The 18,004-nt window shown below is 32.9% G+C and overlaps 1 protein-coding gene across 1 annotated transcript in view; it reads right to left on the reverse strand.

Moving 5' to 3' along the window:
- Positions 1-18,004, reverse strand: part of LOC106873159 (uncharacterized) — a 161,723-nt gene that overhangs the window by 105,186 nt on the left and 38,533 nt on the right. The window contains exons 25-36 of the mRNA XM_014920386.2: positions 17,548-17,750; positions 14,832-14,980; positions 13,778-13,917; positions 11,821-12,036; positions 10,987-11,201; positions 10,206-10,363; positions 8,175-8,311; positions 6,446-6,655; positions 4,833-5,032; positions 3,049-3,191; positions 1,821-1,948; positions 642-836 (exon numbers count right to left, since the gene is read on the reverse strand). Of these exons, the coding sequence (XP_014775872.1) occupies positions 642-836; positions 1,821-1,948; positions 3,049-3,191; positions 4,833-5,032; positions 6,446-6,655; positions 8,175-8,311; positions 10,206-10,363; positions 10,987-11,201; positions 11,821-12,036; positions 13,778-13,917; positions 14,832-14,980; positions 17,548-17,750 (2,094 nt within the window). The remainder of the gene's footprint in view (positions 1-641; positions 837-1,820; positions 1,949-3,048; positions 3,192-4,832; positions 5,033-6,445; positions 6,656-8,174; positions 8,312-10,205; positions 10,364-10,986; positions 11,202-11,820; positions 12,037-13,777; positions 13,918-14,831; positions 14,981-17,547; positions 17,751-18,004) is intronic.

An 18,004-nucleotide genomic window follows, 5' to 3' on the forward strand; every position in this document is an offset into this window, starting at 1 on the left:
AAGTTGACCTTGGCGGAATTTGAACTCAGAACGTAACAGCAGACGAAATACCGCTAAGCATTTCGTCCGGCGTGCTAACGTTTCTGCCAGCTCACCGCCTTATCAAGTTTCTTATCACACAGTCACTTCTGCACATATATATTTATATATGCATGTGTGTGTGTGTGCGTGCACATATATATACATACATACACACACATATATGTATTACGTAAGATATATATATTTATGTAGCTATATTTATATATATATTTATGTGTGTGTGTGTGTATATGTGTGCATCTGTGTGTCTCATATGAAGAGCGAAAATTTGTGCAATATTAAGTTTATAGTGAACTACAACTAATGAGTTTACAGTATGGTTTTAATTCCCATTTAGAAATTTTTCACATCATTCATGTTGCATATAATCATCAAAAATTCTTTCTTCTATAAGAAAAATGTTGATGGTTTTGCAGTTAGGAAGGTACTGATGTACAGTAATGAATTTTACGTGGATTGAATCTATGACCAGGTTTTAATTTTCCGCTGAAGCTGATTCACTTATGTAACTGTGTCCTCAAGCAAACAAATATTTCAGTTTTCTATTTCCCTCATAATTCTCAACATATTTAAGAGATCAATGTAACAAAAGTTATTACCTTTTTTCGTACATTTGACAACTGGTTGAATTCCTGTTTTAGATTTAGAAAATTGATGGAACAAATATTCTGTAAGTAGGAATTGAGGTCAAAATTTGAATTTGGAACAGATGCCATTTTGATAGTTGCCATTGCTTGACAAATAGCTTTGGTTGGGTCTTGAGAGCCAGCTATGCTCATCAATGCTTTGGTAATCTAAAAAATCCAAATGTGAAGAAAACATTGATTATGGTGTTACTATAGGATAGAATCAAAAAAATCTTATTCTACAAAGATAAACATTGTTGATTAAAATGACAGTCTACCAACATAGAAATAAATGTGTATACTACAAGAGTTATGTTTTTCCCAATAAAGATATTTAAGTCAATGTTTCAGTTCATCTAGTTTCAAATGGTGTAAATCAGTAGACTACTACTGCTAGTAGTAAGTATCTTAAATATAGGTAATAGCTTGCATTAAAAAAATTTACATATTTATTCCTGCTGTAAAGTAATTTTAGATTAAAACTCAAGTCTTACAAAATAATATGTGGCTGGCAACTGAATTATAACCGATGTGAAATCACATCAGATCTTATGTAACCATATTTAAAATTAGTTTATATTAATGTGGCTAAATAATCAACATTCAGTGTCCCATGATGGTCTTGCAAAACCTTGCAAAAGATTTAATTGTTAATAGTCTAACCTATACAACTATAACTAAATGCATTCCATAAATTTGAGTTCTCTTAGTCATGAAACAATGTTTGTAATTTGGCTCTATTATGAAAACTGAGAGCGCATCAGTGCTCTAACATCACAAACTACTATTAACTTCATTACACTCACACAAAGAAATTGAGTGACATCTCACTTTCAAGCTGAAATTTGTTCAGAAAAACTATGATCTTTTTGTCTGACGATGATGATAATTTCTCAACAGGTATAAGGGTTCAAATTTGATATGGGAGTGTAATTAATTATATAAACCTTAGTACTTCCCTGGTACTTTATTTTATTAATCTTGTAACAATGAAATACAAATTTCACCTTGAAATTTGAACTCAGGGAGCATAATGCAAAAGATTTTATCCAACACTCTCATAATACCAGCAAGCTGCCACCTGAAGATATTAAAAGCGATCTGCTTACATTGTGTTTAAGATGAGAAAACATGTAAATTATGGAAACTTACTTGAGATTCGTTCAAGGCCATGTTATATACAACACTCGATAACATTTCTGGTGACTCCAACAATACTTGTACTGCTTTTTGCAATTCAGGTTTGTTAATCAACAGAGTAGAAATGTTCTGTCCAAAATCTGTAATATCAAGACAAAAATAAAAAAATAAAAAACCAGATGCAATTTTATGCAAATTTCTACTGTTTCACATAAATTTTCTCATGAAAAATGTGGGTTTTGTTGAAATAATTGTTTAAAGCTGGGTGGCCTCTCTGTTGTTAATCATTCAACAGCACACACACACATGTGCAAGCAGACATGTATGTACAGGTACACACACACACATGCACACAGAGAGTACAATGTACCAAAGATTTTAGTTTAAGGTGTTATGAGATAATAAGCAGATTTAAAATCAAATGCAAATATGACTATATTATGAGTGGTTAACATTGTGTGTATGTGTGTATGTGTGTGTGTGACCTGGGTATAACTTCAAGCTACATCCAGTGCTAGGGCTCTGGTACAGTTTTTCCAGGGCTTGAAGGGTGTGGAACCACCTTTTGACCATTTTTGTTTTCAGTAGTAGCACTTGTTGGGTTCCTAGGACTGCAGCATGACAGATTGTGAAGAGATAGTGGAAGAGGACCCAACTGAGCCAACGGTGCTTCTTACATTGATGCTGAGTGGAGGAATCCTGAACACCAAACTCTATCAGGAGAGTAACTACAATGCATCCAAAAGGGTGGCGTCAATGGTTGTATAATCAGCTGATGAAAGATTCACTATGACTTGATCTTATGATTTAAATTCATGATAATGGAATTGGATGGTGTCAGAGAGTCATGGGAATCCACAAAAGCAGCATAAAATGTTTGCCTACCTATTTATGTCAAAGCTAGATCTGGTGGACTCTGTGAAAGAAACCTTTATGGTTCAACAGAGGGTAAGCTGGCTACAGCAATGTATTGAGGAGTGCAGAAAGTAAGATGAGGCAAGCAAGACATCCTGACCATGCACTACATCTGTTTCCATCTCTGGTCGTCTTGACCTGGTTTTACCACTGGATTGAAGATGGTCACGAATGAGACAACTTTAAATAAAGTAACCATGCAATTCATTGGTGATCATTAAAGATGACCAGACAGTCATAATCTCTCTGAGGAGAACAAATGTGTGTGCGTGTGCGTGCGTGCGCGTGTGTGTGTCTGAGTATCTGCATATTGTTATTTACTTACTTGAAAGCTGAGGCAACATTTTGTCTAATGTCTCTAAATAAAATACAAGTTCAGATATCAACTGCTTCCATTCAGGCATTGTTTTTGCTTGTTTGATGAATGGACTCAGATAGGGCAGGACCATGTAAATTTCAGTTACACTGCTGTGAAGTTAATTGAAGCAAAAAGGTAAACACAATTAATGTAGTCATTTAAGTTTTTATAATTATTATTATCAACTATGAAAAGCAAATCAAAGAATCATTTAAGTCAACATGGTTTCAATTTTAAACTATGATGAATAATGTTTCTATATATAAAACTTAAACGGAGGCAGATTTATTCCTCAAACTACCAAATATCCAACACTCATCCTATTTTGCAAGACACCTTTTTTTTTATGAGGTGAGAATGGTAAGCAGTGATGTGTATAAATGCAATGTTATTACCAGTTTGAATATACCAGTGGCAAGTTCAAACTTGTAAACAAGCCATTCACTGTGTTTTGTCTTGGAGAAAATTTTCACTGTAGACAAATGGTGTAAATACACCTAAATCAGCTTGCAGCACCACCTATCCAGACTGTGAGATGCAGGCATTTTGGAGTAGTTATCTCCTCTTCAGTCACAGAAACTGGATGGTGGTGCCGCAAGCTGACAAGAGAGACAATCTCTTATGTTATTCCAGTTGTACATCGGCTGGTAGTGCTTCCGTGACTGAAGAGGAGATAACCACTCCAAAATGCTAGCATCTCACAGTCTGAATAGGTGGCACTGTGAACTGATTTTGTCTACAGTGAAAAATTTTCTCCATGATAAAACATAGTGAATGGCTTGTTTACAAGTTGGAATGTATCACTGGCACATTCAAACTGGTAATAAAATTGCAATTTTTTATTTTGTTCCATTATTTGGTTTTCTTTTAATGCATACATTTTTATTCTTTATCTCTCTTACTTTTGATTGATATACGTAGTCTATAAAAAAACCTACATTTTGTATTATATTGTAACATCTGACCATATGACAATCAACTTAAGCTAAAATCATAGAAATTTAAGAGTAATATACACTTTAAAACTAAAATATCTTAAGCAAAAAAATGTTTATAGAGACATTTAATGGAAGGCTAAATGAATAAGAAAGAGGGAGACGAGGATGAAGAATTACATATATAACCATTTATGCACCATACTTAAGGTATATACACCATTGATAGGCCAGTTACCTAGGTATTCATCCTGAGATAACATCTCTTATGAACGTGCTGTGTTAAAAACGAAATAAACAAAGGATGAAGATGAGAAATCACCCCAGCTAGTGAAAATGCCAGACAAATTTAAAATCCTGTGGATGTATAAGATTGGTATAAGAATGACCAAGATGGCAATCTATGATGGTATTTGATCTGTTGAGAGTGGATGATATAGGATGATAGCGATCCATAATGATGATGATGATGATGGTAGTGGCGGCGGCAATGGTGGTGGAATCATAAATATAATTACAAATTTAAAAAAAAAACACCTAACAAAAAGGAAATTTCTCATATATATATTTTCAAGCAAGATTGTGGTACACATTAGATAGTCTAACCAAATATCTCTTTGTCTGTATGAAATAGAACTTAACTCAGCAACTCCCAAAGGCTTTTGCCAAAGAATAGTGTAGTTGTGAAATATTTACATATGAAAGAATGCTGTTCATGAGGAAAACATATTGTATATTCGTCTTCTCTCAGTATAAAGTAAATGTGATATTATTAATCGTATTATTAATAGTATTTTGTAAGAAAAATGACATTACCCATTAGTAAACGACTGCAGTTGTTGTTTCCACATATTTAAAAGAGAGACGATTTTTGATGAGTTCAGCAAATTTTCATTGTTTCCAAAGAGCCAAGTCAAAGGTTTTGAACTTAATTCCATCATCACCATTTGCATTTTCATAGCCTCAGACATTAATAAAGACAGGTCTAACATTGAACCTTCAGATTTGTCAGTTATCTGAAAAAACATTTAATATATACTCATAAAATTTCAGTAATAATGTTCAATACCTTTATTTTTAATAATATGTAATGAAAAAGAGAGAACTGGTGGAAGAGTAAATACATTTAGTTGCAAGAATAGTCATCACTGCAGGTGAGTACACACACGCACACGCTAAAGATAAGCATCAGAGTAAAGATATGCTGTGGCTCTACTATTACAGAAAATGCTTATAATAGAAAGGGAATTGTGGTACAATATGGACAGATTTCTGAATACCAGCGAACATTTATGCAGATATAACAATTTAAAAGATAAGCATATTACAATGGATAATACTAAGTGGACTTTTCCATTTTCTCTCTCTCTTTTTTTTTTCTTGTGATGTAATCTTGGGACTGAAAATGTTTGCGGCTGAAGATAGCTTTAAACCGTCCTTTATATCAATTATATACTCATATAATGATACAATGACAGTTTGTGTTTAAAGCTTATATATATATATATATATATATATATAAAATAATAATCTTTTCTGTTATAGGGACAAGGTCTGAAATTTCAGATGAGTGGGAATAGCCAAATACATCGAATCTACTGCATAACTGGTACTTAATTTATTGACCCTGAAAGAATGAAAGACAAAGTTGACCTTGGTGGAATTTGAACTCTACGCAGTTTTCCTAGCATGATAACAATTTTGCCAGTTCGCCACCTTAATAGCTTCAAATTTTGCCACAAGGGCAGCAATTTTGGGGAGGGGATAAATCGATTACATCGACCCCAGTGTTCAACAGGTACTCATGTTATCAACCCCCAAAAGGATGAATGGTAAAGTTGACCTTGGCAGACTTTGAACCCAGAACATAGCGACTGGTGAAATACCATTAAGCATTTCGTCCAGCCTGCTAATGATTCTGCCAGCTCACCTTATATAATAATAATAATAATGATAATAATAATAATAATAATAATAATAATAATAATAATAATAATAATAATAATAATAATAATAATAATAATAATCATAATAATAATAATAATAATAATAATTGAGGAAAAGAAGAGAAATCAAATTAATATTATGTAGGTTTTGGTGAATGACTGCCATTTATTTCAAATTACATACAAAAGTTATGCAATTCTATGTAATAAATTAGTGTTCATTCACTTTGTCAAACATTACAATTTGATTCACAATCAGCATATGTTGAAAGAGTGTATTAGAGAATCTATTCAAACCCTTAGTTTTATTGTTGCTATCCTCTTTAAAAATATTTTAGGCTCCTAAATTCATAATATTTGGTATTAATAAACCATAATGAAATTAAAGCATTATTTATTGAGAATAATATTTATGTTGTACTTTCTACTCTCTAGTATTTAATAAGATTAATACTATCAGTATGTATGAATCAATATACTCACAGAAAGGTAGAATTCTTTAAACCCTTCTAAAGAAAGTAGGTCTTTTTGTAGAGTATCCATATCAACTTGCAAAATAACTTCCTGACAAAATTTCTTCTGCTGTTCAGAGATGCTTTGGCTCCAATCAACGGCAAACATTTTCCTAAATGCATCTGTATTTGTGAAGTTGCATATATTTGTCCAGCTGTCTTCTTCAATCAAATGGAAAATCTGTAAAGGAAAATAAAATATTAATAAACTTTTGACCAATTTGTTTTTAAAAAAACTCATTCTAATCTGGTGACATATGATTTTATTTCACATTTGTTTAAAAACATGTTTTGCAATTATAATTTTTGATTTAATCAACTTGTCTGTATATAACTGTAGTGGAGTTACATTTTCTGGGGTTATTTCTTACAAATTGTCTGATTCTGTCTGGAAAAATACTCTCAGTTTCTATTTCCCCAATTTTTTTTTGTATTCTTTTCTCATATGATAAGAACCAACCATTCTGTGTACACTATTATCATTGCAGTCAAAATCTCATTATCATAAGTATCCATTTTTTATGCATGCATATAATTGATGTATCCACAATGCAGTACTCTGTTCATCCAAGTCCCAATAAACTTCTTTGTAAGACCAAATAGACTCAGCTCTAACCCAGATACTTCTTTCTATGTTAACCTCAGATACTCCTTTCCTTTAACTTAGGAGATATTTTCCCCCAGTGTGCATGCCCACATTACATGTTTCAGCTGAATACATAAGTCAATGTAGTCACTCTTACAATTCAGTTACAGCTGCATTTAAGAGAACTTTTCCTTGGTTTCCTCACTAACATGTTGCAAGACATTTATTTACTCATCAAATGATCTGGAATTGATTACTAATAATTATTGCTTATCTGAGGGTAAATTAATTCCTTTATAGATTATGATAAGCAGATGCTTCAAACCATTAGGAGCTACCTCTAGGAATTTTACACATGGATAGAAAGACACGCAATGAGCAATAAAGAAGAGAGAGAGATTGCACATTGCCCAAGCAAATTAGATTGGATTTCAACAGTTTCCATAAATTCTTCTACAGCAACAAAATGCTATTCTATAACAAAAGTAAAATTTTTCAGCATCAACAAGTAAGAATTGCATGAAAATTATTATGATTTCCCAATATAAACTACAAAAAATAAACACTGAGAAAAAGATTATTTCAAAGAGAATTTACTTCCATCCTCTATTATTATAAGCATCTAAAGCAAGGGTGAAGAACACTTTTAATAGACAGAAGTGAGATGCAAATACCTGTGGGAGTGCTTCTCTCCCAAAAGAAAATAACGAATCATTCATTTTACAAATACAAAGGTATACAACTTACATTAAATTACTAGTTTTGTCTTAACGCTTAAGCCATCAGTGGATAGTTTTAAAACTGAATTCAGAGAAAATTTTTCTCTATGTGTGATGGGTTCCCCACCTCTGCTTAAATGATGATGTTCAACATAGTCTTAAAATATCAGATTTGCAGAAGAAATGAGATTGTGTGGTATACATGTTTTTCTGAGGAAAGGGAAAGTTTAAGGGAAGCACAAATTTTCTAACTGGAAAACGAAACCAGTCTTCAGACTCGGTTCACAAAAATATTACCTCTATACAGGATATAAAAACGATACATCGATTTCTAGCTTCCTAGCCTTAAATATGTAAAAAGTTGCAGTAACATAATAAAAATTATACACACATACCCTCACTGGATCTTTGAATATTTGCAAAGTTGTGTTAAGAATGATTGCAAAAGAATCTGGAGACATTCCTGATTGACCAATCAACTTTAGTACTTGATGAGATTGAGCTAAGCTTGTTTCATTAAAATTCCTGCTTTCTGGAAACACGATAAAATATAATCCTTTTAGTACAAGAATGTTTTATTATTCTTATTTTTGTAATTTTGAAAAATTTTAAATTTTCATCAAAATTATGATTGTTATAAATGAAGATTTAAAATTTAAAAATAGAAATATAGGTGCATATATATGGCTGTGTGGTAAGACGTTTGCTTCCTAACCACATGGTTCAGGGTTCAATCCCACTGCAGGGTACCTTGGGAAAGTCTTCTACCATAGCCCTGGGCCAACCAAAGCTTCATGAGTGGATTTGGTAGACAGAAACTGAAAAGAAGCTGATTGTATATATATATATATATATATATGTACACACATATATATTTATATATGTGCGTGTGTGTGTATGTATTCGTGTTTGTCTTCCGTCACAATTTGATAGCTGGTACTCATTTGTTTACATCACTGTAACTCGGCAATATGAGATAAAAGATCAATAGAGCAAGTACCAGGCTTAAAAGAAAAAAAGAAGAGATATTGGGGTCGATTTGTTTGACTAAACCCTTCATGGCGATACTCCTGCATGGTTGCAGTCATATGACTAAAACAAATAAAAAATAGCAATACATAATTTTACAAATTTTAAAACCTACTTAATTTAGCAAAGCAAACAAGATGATTGATATTGTTGCAATATTTTAGACTTATTGGCACAAAAGGAAATAAATATCTGCTGTTATGCTTTTCTCAAGAGAATTTCTGAGAGAAATGAGATGGTTGCAACTTGAAATAAAAGTGTGTGTGTGTGTGTGTGTGTGTGTGTGTGTGTGTGTGTGTGTGTGTGTGTGTGTGTGCACACGCGTATGCCTGTGTGTGTGTGTACATACGTGTTGTGCGTGTGTGAATGAGTGAGTGAGTGAGTGACTGTGGGTGTGTGTGTAAATGAGTGAGTGAGTGAGAGTGTGTGTGTGTGTGTGTGTGTATTTATTAAAACTGAAGCAGAGAGTTTATTTTGTGACTTGAGTTTCGCACCATGGTGATCTTCAGACAAAACATGAGTTTTTCCTGAAGATTGCAGTGATATGGAACTTGCATTACATGCCAAACTGTCTGCTTCAATTTCTAATAAAAAACAAACATATCCTCCACACCATGTACTGAGTACTCTCTCCTCAAGTGTTTGACATTAGGTAATATATGCATATATATGTGTGTGTGTGTACGTATATCATGATCGTCATCATTTAGCATCTACTTTCCACGCTGGCATAGGTTAGATGGTATGACTGGAACTGATAAATCAGAGAACTGTACCAAGTTCCAGTTGGATACTCTTCCTAACGCTAACCACTCCAAGAGTGTAATGGGTGCTTTTAATGTGTCACTGGCATGGGTGTTTATATGTGCCACTGGCACAGGTACTTTTTACATACCTCTGGCATGGGTGCCAATTATGTTACATCAGCATTGGCCACGATTACAATTTCACTTGGCTTGACAAGTATTCTCAGGCACAGCATATTGCCAAAGGTCCTGGCCATAAATATATATATATATATATATATTTATGTATGTTTGTATATGTATGTGTGTGTATATAAATATATGTAAATATTGATATACATATATGAATATAAATACTACACACACATGCATATAAAACAGGCATTTACTAACATTAATTCAAAAGTTGCTGACCCTCTTGAAAGCTATGATATTAGGCACTTAGATATGGTGTCCTACAGTGGAACTGAACCCAGTACCATATGACTGAGAAGCAAATTTCTTAACCACATAGTCATACCTACTATTTCAAATTTTAGTAAAGACAAATAATGTTGAAATAATAGAGAATGTTCCAGCATGGCCACAACTTTTAGGCTGAAACATAAAAACATAAAAGATTAATAGAATAATTCAATTAATTATCTTTACCTGATATATTTTTAAGATGTATGTTCATAAACCGAAGTAGGTACTGTACACTAACCAAATTTCTGCTTATCATGCGTAATTGCTTTCCTTGTGTGGTGTTTGGGGTTAATACAACATAGCTGTTTAATAATTTCATCAGTTGAAATATAGATGATAAACTGAAAGAGAAGTTAGACAATATACATGAGATTCAAAAAACCATCAAAGAATGCTCTGTCTACATCAAAACAACTCATTCAGTCCAGGTCTGCATGATGAGAGCTGACCTGGAGTTAGACAACAATAATAAAATGCATTTGGATAAACGTAAGCTTCAGAAACTTCCTTTAAATCAAAATCACATTTTTACCTTCTCTAGTTTTGTACACTAGCTAGTTCTTGAAATAGGAATTATGTTGATGGTAATTGTGCTATTGTTTTGTTGTTGTTATTGTTGGTGTTTAATTAATGTCAACTACATTTGAGTACAGAAGTGATCTTCATTCATAGTTTTATATTTCTATTTTTACTGGATAGGCTGTCATAAGATTTCTGAATTTAAACATCCCTGTTTTAAGGACAATAATGAGATAAGGTTGCTGCATTGTATGGGTTAAAAGGCCTACAAGTTAAATGTAGCTGGGTTTTCAGCATTTGTTGATACTGCCTATGTCTCTTTAAAGAACTCACCAATAAAAATAAATATCAAATTTGATTAAAATGTCTGACCTTTCCGATGTTATAGTTTTGCTTATAATTGAAATATTTATAAATTATATATAAAACAGAGAATTTTTGTTACCTAATCTTATCAGCATCTTCTTCAAGTTCCTTCCATTCTTTAGCAATGCGTTCAAATATTGATGGCAAGGTTGATAAACCAGACTCATTAAAACCTGTCTTGAATTTCTTAAAAACATCTTCAATGTTTGAAGTCCATTCTATGTAAAAAAGTATGGTCTTCTGGGCTGAACCCACATCCACTTTCAAATTAGGATCATCAAATTGTATACTCATCTGAAAGAAGAAGGGAGAAAGGATAGAGGGAGAAAAAAAACTTAAATTCAGGGGCTGCAGTCAGTAAAGAAATGGAAGAATGTACAAGAGAGAAACGAAATCCATGGGGGAAAAGATGGATTGAAGGTGACACAGATACTTAGAAGAGATCTTGGCAAACAAGATAAAAAGCTGGAATGTAGATAACTTATGAAACAACATAACAAATTTTATCTTAAGTAAGCAGCAAGCAGAGTCCAAGAAAAAAAATCAAAGTAAATAAAGCATTACAATGAGAGAGCAACTCAATTTAAGCATGAAATTTTAATCAAATCAGACACAGTTTTACTGTTACAGTCAAAGTGATACAATGGAAACTTTAATGATGAAATTCCAGGCATTAATTAATACACATAATAGAAATGTAGAACGTACATGTATGCGTGCATGTGTTCATGCAAGTATGTTTGTGTGTGTAAGTACATACATACATACATGCATACAAACATTCACATATACATACATACATACATACATAAGTACGTACATACATATGAAAGTGTCCAGTTAGCTGCTTCTGTGCCAAAGTTCTAATCTGGGCTAAACAACAATAATAATGACAGAATGAACCAAATCCTACCTTTGCTACTAAATTGGACCATCCAGGAATGGTTTTATTGAGTTCAGCCATCAAGGTTTTCATACTGACATTTTGGAAAATTTCAGAACAAGCAGCAGTTTGAAGGCTGGACAAATCTGCATCTGACATTTTGTGGGAGATATCAAACATGACCCTGAAAACAGTTTTATTTATGCAAATCTTTTCCCAGTTGTCTTCATCTAGTAAAGGTAACACCTGCAGAAGTAATAATAATAATGATAATAATAATAATAATAATAATAATAATAATAATAATAATAATAATAATAATAATAATAATAACGATGATGATGATGAAAATAATTATAATGGTTTCAAGTTTTGGCACAAGACCAGCAATTTCAGGGAGGGGATAAGTCAATTACATTGACCCCAGGGCAGAACTGGTACTTATTTTATCGACCCTGAAAAGATGAAAGGCAAAGTCGACCTTGGTGGCATTTGAACTCAGAATGTAAAGGTAGACGAAATACTGCTAAGCATTTTGCCTGGTGTGCTCATAATAATGCCAGCTTGGCACCTTAATAATAATAATAATAATAATAATAATAATAATAATAATAATAATAATAATAATAATAATATCGATGAGGCAGCAATATTCCCTTTGTGTAGATTATGTGAAAAGTTATTTGGGTCTGTTGGACATATAATTAGTGGGTACTCAAAACTGGCCCCAAAAAATGCCATGTCAAAGTGGCAGTGTGAATACACTGGGAGTTGTGCAGGAGTATGGGCTAGGTTGTTCTAACAAGTAGTTTGAGCACCAACCTTTGCCAGTAGCAGAAAATGATCAGGTGGAACTTACATGGGATAAATAAGCCAGTCTACACAGATAAGAAACTGCAATTTAACTGACCAAATATCACTCTCCTACAGAAGTTCAAAAGAATGGGCCTTCATTGGTTGGTGTTGCTATACCAGCAGATAAGAATACTGTGAATCCAGTGAATGAGGAAGTTGAGAAGTACCAAGACCTAACATTGGATGTGAAATGCATCCAGAAAGCCTAAAAGTGAGTGTGTTACCAATTGCGATCATTGCACTTGGAATCATCTCAAAGAAAGCAATATTCTGGCATGAAAAGCTGCAAATACCAAACTTTATAGGAAAACTATAGAAAATAGCAATACTTGGGACAAGATTGTCGAGAAAAATCTTGCATCTCTAAGCTGTTATGCATTTTGTTCTATGCACTAATGATTTTGTCAGTTTGCTAATAACAACTTTTATTTGTTTGCCACAAGAACCCATTCATTCTTGTCTTCTAGAAGGCTCAAGTGGGATCCACCTACAGATGCTTACATATCTGATACAGATTGAAATCTAAACAATGCCACTCAGGTGATTGACAAAGACTCACTCATTATTGCTGTATTTTATACTTATTAATAACATCGCTCTGTTTTCTCTCTCATTTAACACTACTATAACAGATTTTGTTCTCCTGAACTAAAAAGCCTCATACTCCACCCAAATCCTCCCAAAGCATCTGCTTATGTTTCACCACCACACGACCTGAACTTAACATTCAACCAATCTTACCTCTGCAGTTAGGCTCTCTGAAATACCACTTGCCCATATTTTTTTCTTCAGGCATTAAACTGAATATTAACCTAAATGGTCTCACAAATCTGAGAGCATTACAAAGATAAGTGCGTCTCTCCTTCAAACAAATTAATATAACAATCACAACATAATTCATTCATGATTTCCATTTCTACTTATTCCAATTTCACATTTTTATACCCTATTTTCTCTTAATGAAAGTCATAATGTAATAACTTCCATTTCCTTTTTCCTAACTTTCTGCCTGTTTTGAAAATGAAAGCATTCCCATGTAACATCCTTGATAGAATAGCAGTGTCATAGCAATCTATGACAAGAAGTGGTTACACTTTATTCCAACCTACAAAAAAAGAAAAAATCATCTTACCTTGAGTGGATTGGTTATTATGGATTTGAGAGTTGATGAAATTAACTCAATTACTGTATCAGAGTTATCAACCAGAGTCAAGAATACTGATAATTCTGGTGATGAGTTGAGATATTTCTTTAAATTGTATTGATCTGCCTCTGAAAGAAGAAATGAAATTGAGATTGAGGAGTTCTGTCTAGTTACACTTCAGTAAAGTCAAGCTTAAATGAAATTTATGAGTTAAATTTTAAAATCTTTTTAATTGTCAAATCTATCAGTGAAATTAAGTTTATAAGTCATGCCTGTAAGTTAACCGTGTGTGTCCAATTTATGAATCCTTTTAGTGTTTATAAATTGTAAAAGATAATTCAGAAACACAAATTTCTTTTCTAATTGTGACTTTTAATATAATTTGAAACAACAGTAACAACTGTTTTTAGGGTTTGTATCAAGAGTTTACTTGTCATAGAGCATCTAAACTCCTTGTTTACTACTGTCAACTTGACATTAACTCATATCACTCATGTTATTAACGTTCTTGATGCAACCATGTATGTCACATAGTCTTATTCCATTCCTCTGTAAATTTGTGGCCTGTGCATTAATGAAACATCAACAATATATTGAAGAGAAAATGAAGGTACTAGACTAAATATTTAGCATATTTTAGCTTGTTTATCTCAGTAAGAAAACAATTGAGGTGGGCTGAATTGGCAAAATGGTAAAAGCCTTTGAAGTGGGCTGAATTGGCAAAATGGTAAAATTGCCAGATGACTGACAGCATTTATTTTTATCTCTTCTTAATTCTAAGTTAATTATGTCAATTTTAACATTTTGCTTTCTTTTGTCATGTTATATTTAAGCACAAATATTCTATCAAATGTTCTTTAAATGTACCACAATACAGAGTTCTTTAATGTTCTTTAAATGTACCACCTTAAAATGTATCAAACAGCTATTCATACAAGAAGTCCATCATAAAGTAAAATATCAGTGTTTTGTCTAGTCAAAAGAAATTATATTATTGTATACAAAGTTTGACATGAAAAAGTAGGTAGCTGTGAAGTCTTACCTAATGCCCGTATATTCTGGGTGATGAAGTCAAGGAGATTGAACATAATATAATCCTTTACTCTCTCTCTTTGAACCATGTTTCTTAAATGTGATGGCAGTTTGGAAATATCGATTTGTTGGGAAAGGTTCAGGTACTTTATTCCAGCTCTAAAAGGAAGCAAATTCACATGTTTTTAGCACATTATGTGTGTATGTGTTTGTGTTTGTGTATTTATATTTGAGTATGCATGAGCATATATCTGTCTGTCTGTCTACCCATTTGGCTGTTTGTCTGTCTCTTTCTCTCTCTGACAGAAGTTTAGTGTAATTATTTATTAGTGTTGAAATTATTCTTTCTTGTCACCCAATGCTCTTATGATAATAATAATAATAATAATAATAATAATAATAATAATAATAATAATAATAATAATAATCCTTTCTACTAAAGGCACAAAGCCTGAAATTTTGGGGTGAGGGCTAGTCAATTATATTGATCCCAGTGCATAACTGGTACTTATTTCATCAACTCCAAAAAAGTAAAAGCAAAGTCAACCTCAGTGGAATAATAATAATAATCATGATGCAATTTTTCATCATTAAAAATAAGAGTTTCAGGCTCACTTGGTGCCATATTTAAGGGATAATGAAATTAAGCTCAAGTTGTTAGATGTTTCAACCAGAGAACTATAGGAAAAGTAAATTACAAACAATGCCTCACTTGAGAATCTAAAGCTTATGGAAAACATGGCCTTCAATAACCTTAACTTTATTCTGCAAGGTATTTAAAAATTAAAACTAGAGTGCTTAAAAGTTTACCATGAGGATTTTATAGCAAGAATAATTTTTAAAATTGTAAGATACAGAAATAAATTTATTTCTCAAACGCGTGATAATGTTATAAGTAGCGTGATCAGGATAAATTATCCATACATTGCAGAAAAATACATTACTGGCCAGCCATGAGACATCTCTGTGATTACATGTCAAGTGTTTTACCATTAAACTAAATTGCCCAGCAACGAATTCTTCTGCAATTTTAGAACTTATAAATTTAGCTTCATAAGACGCTAATGTTAAATTCAACTTTATGGTGAAAGTAAACAAACAAAGTTTGTTTTTAGAAGCATTGAGATGTATGGCCAGTAACGTATTTTTCTGTAATGTATGGATTATTTATCCTGATCACGCTATTTATAGCATTATCACGCGTTTGAGAAATAAATTTATTTCTGTATCTTACAATACATCTCAACACTTCTAAAAACAAACTTTGTTTACTTTCATCGTAAAGTTGAATTTTTTAAAAATTGTATTACAAAGTTTCCAATGTTATGTCCTGAGTGCATCTAATTACAGTAATCCCTTGCCATATTGCAGTTCACCTATCATGGTTCACCTATCATGGTTCACCTATCATGGTTCACCTATCATGGTTTATTATTTAAGCTTACTTCAATTCCTCCGTGGTGTTGTTTAGCGCTTATAAGAAAATAAATATATACAAATTACAGAAATAATAAAAAAATATACAGTATAGTACTGTTTCTACTTCGTGGATGTTCACCTATTGTGGGGATTGGGGGTTGGAATGTAACATCTGCAATAGTTGAGGGGTTACTGTAGTTGAAATGTGGTCCTTCAAATAATGAAAACCTTGGATTATTTTCTGTCTAAATCAAGATTATGTTTATTTATTGATGTTTATTTCTTTTTCAACATCATTTTCTTTATTTAGTCTTCGTCTCTCTTTCTCTCCCCTCTCTCTCCCTTGTTTCTGCTACCATTTAATTGTTCTCATTAAAAATAAGAAGTGATTATAAAAAGTTTTTCTTTGAGATACTTTGAACTATTTGTGAAACTTTTTACTATAGATCAAATTACTTGTATAAATATTGCTTTTCAGATATTGTTTGACATCTAAACAAAACGATGCTATATTTACGTACGTATGTATGCATGTATGTATGTATGTATGTATGTATGTGTGTATGTATGTATGTATATGTGTATGCATGTATGTATGCATGTATGCATGTATGTATGTATGTATGTATGTATGCCTGTATGTATGTATGTATGTATGTACGTATGTATGACTGGGAGAACAATGCCTGTCATCGCCACAGGTGGAGGAAGCAAGTTAAGGAGGGGATCAACACTTTTGAGAGAGCACGTATCCAGCATGAAGAACTTGAGCGAGCTGCGCAAAAGCGCACGGCTCATATAGTGAATGGGGAAAGCTTGGTCTGCAATGTTTGCAGTCGTGTATGCTTGTCAAGAGCAGGGCTCATTAGCCACCAATGGAGCTGCAAATGCAAAATATAAATTAGTCCTAGAGCGCACAATGTTCCTGAAGGTCGGCAATGGTCTTCCTCGGTCACGAGTGGACGGCCATCATCATGTATGTATGTATGTATGTATGTATGTATGTATGTATGTATGTATGTATGTACGTACGTATGTATATGTGTGTGTTTAAAAGTACAGACATGCAGACACACACACACACACACACATATGCATTTTATCAATAGAAATGCACATCACAGATGTTTCCTGCAAGCAACTGTGACATATTCTAGCAGAGATCTGTCTAAAAGATGGTATTTCTGCAAGAAAATATAACTAAGATTGTTATTTTTAAAAAATCCACTTATCCAGCTTGTTTCAGAGATGTCATACAGAGCAATAGATAAGACTTTCATACACAAATATTAGTATAGATTACATACTTGGTAAAATATTCGATTATGGACTTTTCATCAAATCTTTTAAATGCATCCTCAAAAACATCTTCACTGACACCCCATGTAAATTTCGGAGGATACTCAATCAGTTGTGCAAGTAATTTCTGAAACTGAATTTCAGATGCTGCACGTCCCAGGTAGTCTACTGGAATTGTAGAATTCTTTTCATAATTTTTCAAAAAGTTCATCTGAAAATTATTGAAACATAGTTTTAAAAAAGAGTATTTTACGAAAGCATATATCTGTCTGTCTGTCTACCTGTCTGTCTGTCTGTCTGCCTGTCTACCTGTCTGTCTGTCTACCTGTCTGTCTGTCTGTCTGTCTGTCTGCCTGCCTGCCTGTCTGCCTGTCTGCCTGCCTGTCTGTCTGTCTACCTGTCTGTCTGTCTGTCTGTCTGTCTATCTGCCTATCTATGTGTGTGTATTATATATATATATATATA

Source organism: Octopus bimaculoides, chromosome 1 (assembly GCF_001194135.2).
Source record: "Octopus bimaculoides isolate UCB-OBI-ISO-001 chromosome 1, ASM119413v2, whole genome shotgun sequence".
Taxonomy (NCBI): Eukaryota; Metazoa; Mollusca; class Cephalopoda; order Octopoda; family Octopodidae; genus Octopus; species Octopus bimaculoides.